At 38.7% G+C, this 16,434-nt stretch overlaps 1 protein-coding gene across 1 annotated transcript in view; it reads left to right on the top strand.

Moving 5' to 3' along the window:
* Positions 1 to 16,434, top strand: part of UVRAG (UV radiation resistance associated) — an 86,933-nt gene that overhangs the window by 54,696 nt on the left and 15,803 nt on the right. The window contains exon 13 of the mRNA XM_058824768.1: positions 1,960 to 2,038. Coding sequence (XP_058680751.1) covers positions 1,960 to 2,038 — 79 coding nt within the window. The remainder of the gene's footprint in view (positions 1 to 1,959; positions 2,039 to 16,434) is intronic.

Raw genomic sequence — 16,434 nt, forward strand, 5'->3', positions numbered from 1 at the left:
AAATGTGTATATGGAGAGACATCCACTGGCAGTTTTCAAAACTTTAAGTGATTATGTTGTGAAAGCTGACCTGAGGATGTATGTGGTTTAAAGCCTTTCAAGATTAATTAGTGGAAGTTAGAGGATGGAAATCTGAATATTGGCAAAGAAGCAGGATCAACGTGATAAGCAGAATAGCCTGATTTTCCCTTTCAAAAGAATCTGTGTGTGGGAGATGCCAGTGAGCACCATAAACCAGTTTTTACCCTCTTTCTATACTGCATGGATCAAAGAGCTCTGTGTGTAATAATAGAATGCATGGTTCCTGTTACCAGTGACTTCATGAAATGCTGCTTTCTAGGGAATCGTGGGTTTTGTTGCTAATGGTGCTTTTATTGTAAAAAAATGGGTTAGTTGTAGACTGTTAATTGTAAAGTTATTCTTTAAATCTAACTCTTCCTTTGTTTGGGTAGTGTAATTGGAGATAGTGAAATGTATTTTGTATTTTGCACGTAGAATAATGTGTTGCAGAATTTTTGTAGCATTTGGGAGTTTCATTTTCTTTCACGGGGAACTAGTTCAATTTCTAGATCTATTAAGCAAAGTTAGCTAGATATATAGTATTCACAGAAATTTTAATGTTCCTCAGCTTAAAGAGACCTAGCAAGTTTGAAAGTAGCAGAAAACCTGAAGCTTACAGTTTGATCTGCTGTGATCATGAGTTGTTAACCTTTAGCTTTAATGACACTGTATAATTCTTAAAATTACAAATGTACTCTACTGTGGGGCTGATGGATGATAAAATTCACTTTGCCTAATCACCTCTCCAGTGTGTGTTGTTTCTAGTAGATATTGATCTCCTGTATTTGTTATCTTATATTTGAGAACCTTAGTTTCTGCTATAGGCTGGGGCTTATGTGGATACTTCATTCAGCATCTTGATTAGGAGCTGCAGGACATGGTTCATGAAAAGGCAAAAACTTGATTCATGCTGTAGTTCCCATAAAAATAAATTTTAGTTTGTGCTAAGATTTCTGAATTGACCATGATGACCTCATAACCTCTGGTGCTGAGGAGGAGTCAAAAGACAGTCCTTAGAAGTGCAGTGTACAGCTGTTACAGTTGTTTGAGAACTGCTTCACTTAAGCAGAGATTCTTTAAGCTGACATATAAAACGATATTCTTTAATGCAGAAACTGTCAAAGAGTTTCAATATTTAAGGGACTAATGTTGTAGTTCTCCTGTCTCATGCAGCAGTGCTATGCTATGTTCTTACAAACTATTTGATACATTTGGGTATATAAATGTAATAGCAAATTTGCATTTAAAATGGTGAGCAATATTTATTACATAGGAAAAATAAAGATCAGTAATAAAATGTTTGCAAGGGCTATAGTGACCTATGATGCTGTGACTCAAGCCTTTGGTGCATGTGTGAAGTTTGTTGAAAGGAATCACTTCTGTTCTGTATGTTGTTCTGGTAAGTGAGCCTGCAAATTTCTTCTCTATGTAAAGGGCTTTGTGCTCTGTCAATCACAGGATAATGATCAAAAGATAACTTTTTAAAATATTCCTTCTGTTTGGAAATGAGCTAGCCAAGTGTGACTGAGTGAATGCAGAGGGATAATGTGGGATCTGGAATTGTGCTGTGTGCTTCTGAAATTACACTTTGGTTGGTGAGAGGGATGTTGCAGCCCTGGGAGAATCATAAAGTGTCTTTTAAAAACCTCAGATACTTTAAAAATGGAATTCTGTAGCTGACTTTTGGCATCAGTTTTTAAGTGCTGATTGACTGGAGTTGCAGGGGGTCACTAAATACCCCCTATGGAGGGGTTCCTGGGAGAAGTCAGCAAAGGAAGCTTTTTTAATTTTTACCTTCTCAGAAAAGGAATCTGGGGCTTTTTGAAGTTTACATAACCATCTGAATACTGAATAATTTCACCTTAAATACTTCCCCCCCCCCTTTTTTTTTCCCATCAGATTTCCTTTATATGCAAAAGGAGGGGAGAAGCTTCAATTTGAATATGGAGTTTATCTTCTCAACAAAAATATAGCACAGGTTGGTATATTTGAGATTGCTTTTTATTATTATTTATCTATGTATTCTCTGCTTGGTTGTCAATGTGATGTGAATGTGCATGTGCTGTCCTGTGATGCTGCTCTCTGTGGTAAAAAACTATGAACTAAGAAAAATATCCTTGAAAACATAATTTTCACTTATCTTCAGCTTTGTGTTTGAGATTTTCTTCTGTGACGCTTAGAGATGGACTTGCCAGATAATAATGAATCTTTTCAAATGGTACATTCTATGAGTCTATAGACTTCACACTGTTTTGAAAACTGTAAATATTCTCAGATTTTTTTATTGTCGTACTTGAAGATCTATTCATGTAATTCTTGCTCGTGTGTCTTTAATTTTGCTGTATTATTACTTCAACTAGTATTCTACCCTTATAAGAAAACACAATACATGTAAAATATGAAGTATTGCAAATGTGTGACTTTTATTTAAAAAGTTCTCTAATCAACCTTACTTCCTTGTTTTTAATGTATTAAAAAAAACCCCAACATCTATTACTCTGAAAAATGGAAGAGACTTTGCATACTTGTATTTGAGATGGCAGCAATACCTGCAGCTAACACATTTGGTTTGGAATTCAGAGAATGTTCAGAAAGCTGGTCTTAAAGAGGCCTGGCTGTTTCAATTGGTATGTAGTCCTAGGACAGAGTCAGCTGCTTTTATGCTGTCCCTGGTGATGTTCTGTGAAGAAAAACCTGTGATATAAGTGCTCCTTAGTTCCAGTGCTTGACTGTCTTGGCCACTAAAGACAGCTAATTTCTGATATTGATTCCAAACCTGGCTTGCCTTTGTTTATATATTATAATAATCTGATCCATTTAAGTCTCTTCCATTTTGCAAACTTTTATGCATTGAAAAACCAGTTTTCAACACTTCTCCTGTCTCAGATTCTCCCACCTGAATCCACATTTTTCTTGAAATGCAATGCCTAAAGCTGGATACAGTGAGCAACTGTTGCTTTCAAAACATTGAGTAGGATGGGAGAAATGCTTCCCAAGTCTTGTCCTTTTATTTCCAGTTCATTGGGTTCTAATAGATTTTTACTCTTAAAAGCCTAGCAGAGTAAATCTTATGATTCTGTGCAACCAACAGCCCGAGGTATCTCCTGCACAGCAACACAACACTCCATTCTGAATTTGTGCAGGTTGTTATGTTTGTTGCAGTTCTGGAGACAGGCACAGGACTGAACACACCGAGTTCAAGTGACAACACCCAATGTTTATTGATGGACATCCCCTTTTATAGGGGGCTCAAATTTCCCATGCTTGAACACCTGAGTGGTCAAGGTCTCAACACCACCCAGCTCACTGGGCAGCTGATGTCTGCATTCAGGATTGAATGGGACTGGCTGGGCTCCCCTGTTGGAGTTCCAATCCAACATTGTTTTCCTGCGGACTTGTTTACTTTTACTCCTTAACGAGCTAGGCTGGTCAAGTTGGGGTCTGTTATGGCCAAATTTATCTGTGCAGCTTCAGACCAGCTGCAGCTGTCACAGCAGGTGATTTGTTTAATTCACATTTTATATGCTGTACCTTGAATGTATTCTTAAAGAAGAACTTGCTTGTTCTTAATCATGTTTATGCTTTGGTGGCAAAAAAAAAAAAAAAAGCTGAGAACTCAGTCTCAGCTTTATGCTGGCTGCATCTGAGCCTATGTCCTATCCAGATTACCTAATTAAAATATTGAATAGAACTGAGGTTCTGTTATTCCAGGTGGAGTCCCATTTTGCCAGCACTTCAGCTGTAGTCATGAGCCATTCTTTATTACACCCAAAGAGTACTTTCTCTGTATTCACTTGTACTTCATCAATATACCATTTCCCCAGCATGCTTGTGAGCATATTACATTTAAATTCCAAGAGAAATATGACATTTCTGTTTCTAACCTGTTTGAAATTACATTAGTCTTACAGTTTTATTCTTGAAAAATCTGACCTTTTTATGCTTAGTTTCTGCTATTCTTGTTTGTTTTTCCAGTTTTCTCTTCCATCATTTTTTGCCATTCCTTATCCCAAATTGAAGTAAAGCTTCTGAGTCTTTGTGTTGTTTTTTTTTTTTTTAAGTTTGGATTGCGTTTACCATTTTCCATACTTGCCCATGCTTAGTGTATTTTGGACAATAACCTCTGAAATTACTTAAAGGCTAAAATATCTTAAGACAAAGTTAATGGAGTCCTACTAATCTTGGAAATTGGCTTAGCCAGGCTGTTAATGTATCTTAGACTACACTTTCTTGTTGGTGGTATTGGTAATGGCAGCCAGCTGTTCACACTTGACCTCCAGAGGGAAGATTAGTGAGAAAAAGGGATTAGTCTTTCCCTCAAATGCTTTGCTCTTCATTACTATCAAAACAATGCTTTCCTTAATCTCTGCTTACTAGTTCATTCTGTAACTTGTGAGTGTGATGCTGCTTGCTTTGCCTTTCAGTCCTTCTTTGTCTTTACCTTATTTTGGAGTTTGCCATTCAGTTATGTGATGCAAGCAAGAAGCTGTGTCATTTTTTTCATTGCAATGATGAATTCTTTATTGAGGCCAGAGTGGTTGTCTTTCCTGTTTGTGTAGTTTGGGTTACTTGACACTTGTGCCTGTAGTATTTTTTTACAGAAACTGTCACCACTTCACTTGTTTTCCTGTTTATCTCCTTGACTTGTCACCTTTAAGATGTTACCACTCTTATACCTACTTCTCATTCTGATTTTCTTGTCCTGTTTCTGAAGGACTCTGGGTGGTTAACACACGGTCACTCACCCATGTTGCCTTCCAGTTCCTTGCAGTTGGTTTCTGAAATCACTGGCATATGTTTAAACTTATAAAAGTAAATGAAAGCTTTAAGTATGTATTGGTATAAAAAGAGTTTCCAGCTCTACTTGAGGTCATTGGTGCTGGTGCAAGCCAGTCAGTGGCCAAACTTCAAAGTGGTTAGTAAAACACTAGTGATTCCCATGTAAATGCTTGAGATTGTATGCTGTTGGACATAAAAACATAATAAAAAAATTTACTAAATTGGAGTTTCTGGGGGTGCTTCTACTACTTATTTAATCATGAAAGTGTTATAATGTCCACATAAACTGTTGTAGTCACCTTTGTTTTCATGTCCTTGGTCAAATATTGCTGCTTTATATAGTTCTGCCAAGGGGAAAATCCACTGTGAAAGCAGAGCAGGTAGGTAATGTGCAGCAATGCATCATAAAACCTCTGTGCTCTGGGGCTGGCTTGACCTAAAAACCCAAGATATTGTGTGAGTTCTTGTATGTTTCTTGGGATGCTGGAACTGTTGAATTTACATAGCTTTTAGCAGACCTTATGGCTGCTTTCAGAGAAGTGTTCAGATATACTTAGTTCTTGTGAATGTGTGAAAAATTAAGTTTGGACAGAGAATGAGCAGCTGCCTCTCTCTTATCTCCAGACCATCGCCCAAAGGTGTTTATCTTGATTCAGAGAACCAGTCCTCTTTGTCAGGAATAAATGTAAATCAGTTGCTTAATTCCCTCTGTGCTCTGGGAAGAATAGTGGTGACTTCACTGGAGCATGGAAACAGGAGCCTGGGTCTCTGTTACCTCACTTGAATCATTCATGCAAGTTTTGACAAAAAAGAGCCCAGAAAAATTCAATCAACTTCAAGAAATATTTTGAAATTATTTGTATAAGCTCGCCTGATTTACCAGATTTTTTTTTTCCTTTTACAATTACCTAGAATTCTGGCAGCAAGGAGAAATGTGAGTGTGGCAGAAGTGAGATGGGTTTGATATAAAATTACTGACATAAAAACTCTTCTAGAGATAAAGGGGTACTGTTTTGTGAAACAGCAGGATAATAACACTGGAAACCACATCTTGCACACAGGAGAATTCTGCTGGAATTAGAAGCAGCCTAGTGCTGGCTTGGTAGAGTTTTTTTTGGAGAAACTTGCTTTGCTGTTACATTCCAAAGTTGAAACAATGTGTGTTAATTCTCAGAGTTCATAATAACTTCCATCTGTATGTGAGCACGAATTGTTTCAATACCCGTATTTTCTGTTTGTAAAATTGCATCCCTGACAAAGTTCACAGAGGATCTTTTTGAGTTGGATAACATTATCTAAGGCTGTAAATTTCCATTTAAGATTTCAGCTGTTTGACTCTCACTAGCATAGAAATGCAGGTTTTTTTTCAAAGATAAATTAGTCACTTATGTCTAATAATACCTACAAAAAAAAATTACAATTATCAAAGGTGAAGTACAATAGAGTTGCTAAAATGGGAGTGAATTGCACAGCTCTCCAAAGCATTAGACAGCTGAGAGCATTCAGCAAGTACTAGCCCCATAAACCCTGTAGCTTGAAGGTCCCTTCCAACTCAAACAATCCTGTGATTCCATATTAAATTATTTCTGTCCTGTATTGGTCATTATGTCTAATGCATGCATTTATGATGTGTAGTCATTGAGGACAGCATGTCCATCTTGTTCATCAAAGTTCCAATTTCTTTATGTATTCAAGAGGTTGTCTTTTGCATGATACTTGACAGGCATTATTTCTTGTCCAGTTACCAGACTGCTTGTAGAGGACATAATTTCAAAAGAGCTGTAAAGCTGGTTTCTTTAGGTACTAGTGAGAAGAGAGTTTACTGCAGCTATTTTCTTGCATGGGGTAGTGAAGTTATTTACACTCCATGTGTCAAACGATTTTCTATTTCAGTCAGCCACTGAAGGACATCAAATGAATTTGCCTCTTAATCTTCTGGATTTCTTATTCTAAGTCTTATCTCAGCTTTACCACAGAACCAGAGGGCATCTGTATGACTTGTGAGACCTCTTTTATTCTTTTGCTGTGACCTTGGTCACTGTCTCCATCTGGCTTTATTTGACATGGCCTCAGGAGCGATGGTGTTCTGTCCTTGTCTAAATAATTTGGCTCTTGAAAAGTAGACTTGTAAAACCAGGTGTCAAATCATTTGGACCATTTTACAACTCTTTGTTTTCCTACAGCCAACCCAAGGAGTGAATGTGTCTAATTTAACCTCAGTTCATAGCATCATACAACAGTTTGAGTTGGAGGGGAATTTGAAGACCATTATTCATGGGCAGGGACCCCTTCCCTAGACCAACACCCTCCTTACACCAACCCTCGACCAGGTTGCTCCAAGCCCTTTCCAGGCTGGCCTTGAACACTTCCAGGGATGGGACAACCTGTGCCAGGGCCTCACCACCTTCTGAGTAAACAATTTATTTCTAGCATCTAATCCAAATCAGCCCTCTTTTAGTTTAAATCTCTTCCCCTTTTCCTATCCCTGTCTATCCATGTGAAGAGTTCATAGTCGTGTTTGTTAGCAGAGTCTCTGCATATCGTGTCAGACAGAGCATCACCTTCCTGGCATCACTTCCAAGTTTAGTGAAACCTGTGGAATTTGTTACACTGTATGAAATGAGGGTTTTTTTCCTTCTGTTCAGCCTGACTGCTGTGCTCAGGATTGTTTCACAAGGAAGGCTTCTTTCCTTATCCTCACTTGTTTTGTCAGACCATTATTGTGTTGTGTTAGGCTGATATTCCTGTTCACAGTGGCATCACTTGCTCAGCCCTGGCCAAAGAATGGTTCTGCTTTCATCTGACAGTCATTAGCAACACATGAACTTTGCTATTTGATATGAAAAAAACCAAAACACTCTCTTGTCAGCTCCCCCAAGGTTCTTTTTCTCACCAATAGAGTACAGATCCAGGTAAGTAAGTAATGTCTGGCCCTCCTCTTGTGTGTCCATGGCCACTGTGTCCACATGGTGGCAGGTGGCATTTACGTGCTTTGTGTAATCTGCTTGAGAAGCTGAGCAGCCAGTGCTGCTTTCCTGGGAATACTGCTTTGTGGGTGAGTTGCTTGTCTAATGCACAAAGTAACATTCACAGAACTGTGGAAGAAAACCAAAATTCTTGTTACATTGTAGGTGTAGTTAAAGTGCCATCTTCGTAATACCTGCATGGAATTAAAGTTGAATACTTACGTATTAGTATTATTCTTACCATATGTAAGAGGCTGAAGTGAAACTCGGCTGTTAAACATGAAATGAAGCAAGAGGTTCAGTTTCTGGTTCTGTTAGACTATCAAACATGAGAGAAAATCAGCTTTATAACACAAACTAAAAGCTTTTCCATGGGAAGTTGAACAGCAGAAATGTTAGGCCTAGAATTTGTTTTGGCAATGAACACTAAGGAGCACAAGTGTCTTTAAAGAATTCTGTGAGTAGTGGTGTACATGCAGTGGTTATGGCCTTTGAGTGCAGGATACTGTGACTTGCACTCTGCATCTTTTATGAGGCCCCTAAACTAAGATCATAAAACACAGTTCAGAAAGAATGCACTGTCTGAGTCCAAGGGCAGTTCAGCTGCATACGGAAAAGTGTTCTTGAAAGAGCAAAGGTTGAAGCCAGAGCCTAGTCCTTGTCTTGTTAAGTGCCAGGCTTTCATTTCAAAACTAAGAGGAAGGTACTGCACCTGAAACACCACAAAGTACCTTCTCCAGCTGTGTAGAGCCAAAAGCTCTTAGGAGAGGTTTCATTCCTGAAACTTTCCTAGGGTAACCGTGAGCTGATACTTAGCCAGATCATTTAGAATTGGGGAATTCAAAAAAATGTATGTTTTTTGCAAACTTTTTGGAAAGGCTTTCTTTTTTCCTTTCCTATCACCCATGCCAAGAAAAAATAGGTTGAAATGAGGCTGGATTAGCTGTAACTGAAGTCCTGGCTTTCATTCAGCTGAAAGCCTGCCTATCCTTGTCTGTAGGCAAATACCAATATGAACTTGCTCTATGAAGGAGCAGGTCTTGGGTGTTCAACGCATACAGATCCTGGCACCTGCAGCCTAAGCCCAGGCAGTGCTGGAGGCTCCTGCAGCTGTGGTGGGATGACCAGTGTGGTTGGGTGACTGGAGGGATGAAGCACTTCTCATATATGGACAGGTTGGGAGAGCTTGGGTTGTTCAGAGTGGAGAAGAGATGGCTTTAGGAAGACCTCAGAGCCCCTTCCAATGCGTGAAGGGGCTCCAAGAGCTGAAGAGGGACTTTGGAGAAGAGCCTGGAGTGACAGGACAAGGGAGAATGGCTTCCCACTGCCAGAGGCAGGATTAGGTGGGATAATGGGCAGAAATTCTTGGCTGTGAGAGTGCTGATGCCCTGGCACAGGTTGCCCAGAGAAGCTGTGGCTGCCCCACCCCTGGAAGTGTTCGAGACCAGGCTGGACAGGTCTTGGAGCAGTCTGGTCTAGTGGAAGGTATCTAGGTCCATGGTGGGGGAGGGTAGGACTGGATGAGCTTAAAAGTCCTTTCTAACCCAAACTGTTATGGGTTTCTATGAATAGGAGAGGCATCACCAGCTGTACTTAGAGTCAGTTCTCCAAAATTATTTTGTGGGACCAGCCTTGCAGGCATTTTCTGTGTATTACATAGCTTTTGTACTGTGTAGCTGTCATCATCTCTGTGCATTAGCTCTTCAGAATTCCTAAAAAAATAAGTATGTTTTTAAAATAGAACCAAAGTTGAGTATACAAAATGCAAATGGATTCCTGATATAGTTAATCTGACATAAAAACATGTTGTCTGCCAGATTCAGCTGCTTTGTAGTGTATAAAAGTTCCATGTTACAAAATTGAAAGAGACAGGGAGGTGGCAAATCTGTTATCAAGCCCTGGCACAATGTATCGGTGTAGGAAAAAGCTGCAGTGTATAGTTTTTCTTAACAAGTTGGTGTGTGCACTGGAGGCAAAGCTGGACATTCAAATATAGTGTTCAATCTGTGGATTTCCAGGTCCTGCTTGGTAGGCCTGTTTCTTCCTTCAGAGCCTTCTCTCTTTCTGCCATGTGGCCCATTTCTTAATTGGAAAAATAAATTATGGTAAAATGCACCTAATTTCTTAAAACTTCACTTGTTTTAATGCATAAAAACTCTTCTTATCTCTTATTTGTAAGCAAGTGACAATCTGCCTTGTGGGGTTCAGATTTTTTTTTTCCCTGAGCCTCTGTTATTTTCACATTTCCCCCCACATCCTGTGTTCTTCTGTTGTATAGTTTAATATGTATGTTTTGTCCTCCTTGGTCAGGGTTGGTCTCATACTTCTGTGCATAAGATTTGGCACATCAGGGCATAAAACCTATTTTGAATACTTTTGGTATGTCAGGTACTTAATCATCCATAAATGCCTTTCATGTTTTTTATAAACTGGGGTTGAAGTTTAGAGCAAGTTGTTCTCCAACAAATGGAATAAAAGGCTCTGATATGTATGGGCTCATTCACTTTTTGGTCAGTCCATAATGTTTGGAAATCCAGAACTTTAAAGTGTTTTGTTTTTCAAGGGACTGGAAATACTGAAGCAGTTATTGCATTTCTCTTTGCTGGTCTTGTGTGTAATTCATGGAGTTAATATTCTGTAATTAGGAAAAAACCAAGCTCTGCTTCAGTTTAACACATATAGATTGATGTTTTCAGGAAGACCAGTGCTGAACTGTCTTCTCTGACCTCAGCTTTTAAGTTTGAAATATCATTCATCATATGGGAAACCATTTCCTGTGTTGGTGTACCTTACTGCCAAGTGGAGTTCACTGAATGCTGGTGTTATCCTGATAGGAAGCAAGGCTTTCATAGGTTAAACTGTTCATTCTGTACTCCTCAAATGAGAGGGCTTTCCATTTGATTTACAATCTATCTTTTTTTAGAAATCAGTCTCTTTTTTTCACTGACAGTAATGTAATAGATACCTGGAAAGCAGTTCAACTGAAATGCAAGATGTGGCTGGGAGCAGAGAATCCCCAAATTCTTCTTCCATTTAAGCTCTGTGTCATGGGCTGAATCACTTGCTCTTTGAGTAAAGCTTTCTTGAAGCCAAAGCCTTTTTACCTGAAAGAGCTGGGATCACAAACCTGGATGAATGAATAGCCAGGAACTCAATTTCACCTATTTTAAATAAGGGCTTTCCCAACACAACATGAAAGAGCAAATAACTGAAAGATTTTACAACAGCTAATGGAGCTCATTGTTTGCCCACTGAAATAATTCTGTGGGCTCCTTTCCTGTAACATATTAAGGTAGATAGTAGAGCTGGACTGATGTCATATGTGAAAATTACCTGGTTTTGGAGTGGATTTATTACAATGTGAAAGTAACAGAGAAGTGGAGGAGGAGCGTGTAGCACTATAACCCTAACCCTACATTTTCTCTGGTTTCCATCCAGGACAGGGTGGGAGAGTTCCCTGTACATACCTGGGTATTCCCTGAGAATATTGCCCTTCTGGTATCCATAGGTTCATATGTAGGTAAAAAGCAAACTTCAGGTATACAGATTACGTTTGAGGAGCTAAACACACACAGAAAATTTAATGTTGAAGATGGAGGCACAGACTGTTACTTATCTTTCCCCTTTTGACTTTTGCATGTCTAACCTCTTGTTCTGTGCCTGATGTAATGATTTTTAATACAGAAGCTCAGCATGAAATAGGAAATAAGTGTACCCATTTCCTATAAACAGTGAACATCAATTTCCAGTGAACATCAATTAGTGATACTGAAGCCTTTTGAGAAGCTCTGACCTGAATCTGTAAAGGTTATGTGCTCTATAGTTTCATCTCATCAAGCTATAAATGCAGCAAGACTCCAGTAAACATGGTTTTAGTTATTTGAGTGCTTCACTGGGGAGTGGGGGAAACTTTTTGGAGGCTGGTAACTGCTCTATCTTCTAAATTGCCTTTTTAAATGTTCTTTTATGAAACAGTCATGGCATATGAGGTGTACCTTTATGGGCATGGGGGCCCATATATGTTGGTTTTTGTAACAAGCCCAATAACTGCTAAGTTTTACAGGAATACTTTACTTATATGAGTGGCTCCCAGCCTGTCTTTGACAATGGTTCCCCTTACTGGACACCAGACTGAAACCATGAAGGTTAATGTTTGAGACCTCTCTGGAGGGAGAATAAACTTCTCTTGTGTTTACTCTCAAGGAGAGTTTTATATATATTAGTGAGAGAGTTCTTGAGGAAATGCAGCTTTTTGGCTTAGCTAAATGTTCAGTTCTACAGTGTACTCAAACAAATATTCTTGTTTCCTTATTTTGTTGAGGTCTATCTCCAGTAAACACTATTGCTGTGAAACCAAAATCCAATAGTAAATATTGCTGAAATTTTAAGAATAAGAAGAAAACTGCTTCATAAATGTTTGGTAGAATAGTAAAAGTTGCTGTGCATTTAGAATTGAGGCTGCTGCTGTCCTTGAATAAAGATCAAACTTCGTGTTTTGGTGAATGCAAGAGGAAGAAGCAGCTTAATGTAATTCCAGGACAAATCAAAGAAGGTAAAAGGGAAGTAGGTCTGTTATCAGATGAGAATATAGTTTCCCTGATCACTTCTGTATGTAGATTTCATGCATGAATTTCCCCTGCCTTTCAGATGAAAATGAATTAAAATTCTCCAGGCTGAGAGGAGAGGAAAGGAGACAGGCTGTTCTTGGGGCAGGAGGAACCAGTGGTGACAAAAAGTTTCCATCTCAATTTGATGCAGTTTGTGAGAGCTGAATCAGCCAGAGCTCTCTGAGGGACATTTTTCTCTTATGTAGAAATGAACATTTCTGAACTGTACTAGTGACTGTCTTGGTCCAGGGACTGTGTAGCATCTCCAGTGTTAGTTACCACTGTTACAGGTCAGAGTGAGACAGTGAGGGGCCCTCAACATCAAAAGGACACGGATCTGTTAGAGAGAGTTCTGTGCAGGCCCCAGAGATGCTCCAAGGGCTGGAGCTCCTTTGCTCTGGAGAGTTGGGGATTCAGCCTGGAGAACAGAAGGCTCCAGGGGGATCTCAAAGCCCCTTCCAGTGCCTAAAGGGGCTCCAAGAGACCAGGGGAAGGACTGGAATGACAGGACAAGGAAGAATGTCTTCCCACTGCCAGAGGGCAGGTTTAGATGGGATATCGGGCAGAAATTCTTGGCTGTGAGAATGGTGAGACTCTGGCACAGGTTGTCCACAGAAGCTGTGGCTGCCCCACCCCTGGAAGTGCTCGAGGCCAGGCTGGACAGGTCTTGGAGCAACCTGGTCTGGTGGAAGGTATCTAGGCCCATGGTGGTGGGGCTAGGGCTGGATGACCTTAAAGTCCTTTCCAACCCAAACCATTCTAGGATTTTGTGATACCTGGAAATTATCTTATTGAAATCAGCATCTCCCTTGTAAATGTGGGACAAATCAGGTTAGTTCAGACTATGCATGCTTTTAAAATTACTGATTGTAATTACCCTTCAACGGTGTAGCATAAAATGCAGTTATCTCCTCTTAATGCTTTGGTTGCTGCTTGTGTTCCTTATTTGCTATTGCTATATCAAAATTGTGGTGGGAGTCTTTTAAGATGATTTTAGTGAAGGCTTTAGGCACGCTGGGTTGGCTTGTGGAATTTGAAAGAGTATGCTCAATGGATTAATGAAGGACATGGGTCCTCAAGGATATGGATGTAACTTGCTTTCTTGTTAGTTTAATTCTCTTGAATGAGTTGCAAAGTAAACATCTGCTTTTCAGGTGTAACTCTGGGAGATGGACACAGGCATATAAAGATAAGTCATATCTATTGAAATAGCTCTTATATTTGAGCACTTCTTGCTTGGATGAGGGCTGTCACTACTGTAGCAGTCCTCTGTTTGCTCCTTCTGTAAGCAAGATTGAGAACTTCAAGACTTGTTATAATCACAGCGGTTATTTTTCTTTTTTCAGCTCCTACTTCCCCAAGAATCTTAAAAAAGTTTTAAAAACCCGTTTGTTATGTTTACTTCCAAACTGTAATCGATGCTTACTAATAGTCTTTTGAAGTATCAAAAATGAAAATGATTTTTAGGTGCTTAGTTTGGAGGTACATTATCTAAAGAGCTGTTGATACCACAACATGTTTCAGTAATGTTGTAGCTTAAGGGTTTTTCAGTAAACCCACCTAGGCATTCAGACCTAGAACAACTAGCCAGATTCAATAAAACAAAGGCAAGCAAAAAATTTTATAATTGCTCCCAAAAGATATAAACACACACAACTGTTTATATAGCAGCAGGCCTTATTTCAGTGATCCCCCATAGTTGTTTATATAGCAACAGGCATTATAACAACGCTTCCCGTTTTCTTTATTGCAGTGCTTAGTAATCTGAATCTCTGCCAGTGTTCTGTTCTACTCTGACAAAGTCACCCAGGATCTTGTAAAACAATTAACTATGTCATTTTATTAAAACTTCTAAAACTTAATATTTCTGTTTGACATTCTTAATATTTCAGTGTTTGACATTCTCTGAAAACCTTGTGAAAAAGCTTGGCTTGTGACCAGCTCTGCAAATTTGATTGAAACAATAGTTTTGGTTCTATTTTTCTCTGTAGGTTTTCACATTTGTGGAGCAGATGTTTTTTTGAAATTCTTGATGCTATCAAGAGAAACTCCTCATATAGCTGAATATAATTCAAAATTGATTTTGACTGCCTTAATATTGCAAGATCTTTGCATAGTGTAATAGTGGGTTGAGTCCACCTGTTGTGTAGGTACAGGTACTGCTACAACATCAAGAACCAGTTGCCTGCAGTGGGGACTAAGGGAAGTCCAAAATACAGCGGATTTTGGCATAGACTTGAATATTATGCACAATATGTACTAAAGGGGCTGCTATTTTGAGCTTTAATAACATACTCTAGCTGTTAGACAGCTTCCACATAGCTTAAAACAAGATGAATATGGCTGGGGAAACAATGTGAGAAATGATGAACAGATGAGGTTAGAATTGGAGTCAGTTCTGCACTCCCCCCCAAAAAAGATAATTAAGCCCAGGTACTCTGTGGTTTCTGGCTGGAAGTACATGTATATGCTTGTATACCATTAGTCATGAAATACTGCTGCAAGAGTTAGGATAGGAAGTGGACAGTTGTTTTTTGCACATAAATGCAGGATATCATTGTTTTTCTTAAGAGCAGGCATATAGAGTGGCAAACCTCTTAATTTCAGTCTTGGGTGTAACCTGCAATTACCCAGTAATTGAAAGATAACTAAATGGTTTCTTTTAAAGCCTACTTGATTGAAAAACTTCAGTAGTCCTAGTACTTCTTCTAGACTTTATAGGAAAGTAACTGAGCTTTTGCAGATTTGTATTTTAGTTAGTTAACAAATGATGTATCTCTACTGGTAGATTTGATGAATGAACATTTTGCTGTGGAATTGTTACCTTTAGGAAGTCAGTAAGCTTTTCTGTTGCCTAACATGATTTTAGGTCATGATTTTTAAGTCTAACAGTCCAGTTGATGAATTGAATCCTTGGAAGCTGTTTGGTTGGCAGTGGAGGAGAGATGCTCAGATTGGAGCTGTTCACTGCTGGTTCACTCATTTACCTTCCAGTGTAAGTTCAGACCATTGCAGAGAAGGAAATACAGGTAGAAACTGGAGGAGCTGAATATTATTTTTTCTCATCTTAGGGTGTAAAATAATTGTGCCTATTTTGTTACAAATTAACTTCAGTTTGTCATGCCTCACCTACAGCTAATGCTGTGGTTTTGTTGGTATTAGTTTTTAAAGGAAACTTAGTCTTTAAACACTATCTTAGAAAGCTGATACAGGTTTTTAAAGAATAAATCTACCTTTTGCTCTGAGAACCACTGTTTTAAATGCAGCTTATTTTACCATTTATGGTTTTCTGTGATGTTGGAATATATAGGTATAATAGAAAATACCCACTGCTATGATTAGCTGGTTTTCTGTAGAGAAGTTGGCCTTAAAGTAAATGTATTATCCTATTTCTTGAGATTTCTTGTACAGATAATTCTTTAAATTCTTCTGCCTTGAACTGTTCATAAAATATGATGGATCTTGTCTCCTATACCTTGTTTCTGTGGAGTAATTGTTGTTAGTAACAAACATGAGAGCAGCACTTGGGAAAACAAAGCTGTGCATAGGAGCTAAATATTGGTGTAGAAATCAGAATTAATATTTTATCACTAGAACATCATTAATGATTTACTCAAAGTTCTGTGGAGAATACATGGTGTTCTATGTGAACACAAATCTGGGACATCTCTTCACTCCAATTAGAATAGGCACATTTTTTTGGATGGCTGGGTCTGTAATATCCTGAATCAGATCTCTAAAATCTTGAATAAAATGCTGCTTTTGAAAATTATTTTGAAAATTATTGCAGTAGAAACTTAGTGTGGAGATGGGTGACTTTTAATAGTGACAATTGAAATTTGAACAGTTTCTTAGGAGAATCAAGGCAGCACATGGTTACCTCTGTCTGCTCTTGTTTTCCTGCCCTCTTAATTCTTATGAGCAAAGCAGCTTTTCCCTACATTTTTCTCTTTTTAAAATTGATTTTGATGTTAAGAAGTACTTGTGTGAATCCTACAAGTCACAGGGACTCATAGAATGGT

Source organism: Ammospiza caudacuta, chromosome 2, assembly GCF_027887145.1.
Source record: "Ammospiza caudacuta isolate bAmmCau1 chromosome 2, bAmmCau1.pri, whole genome shotgun sequence".
NCBI lineage: Eukaryota > Metazoa > Chordata > Aves > Passeriformes > Passerellidae > Ammospiza > Ammospiza caudacuta.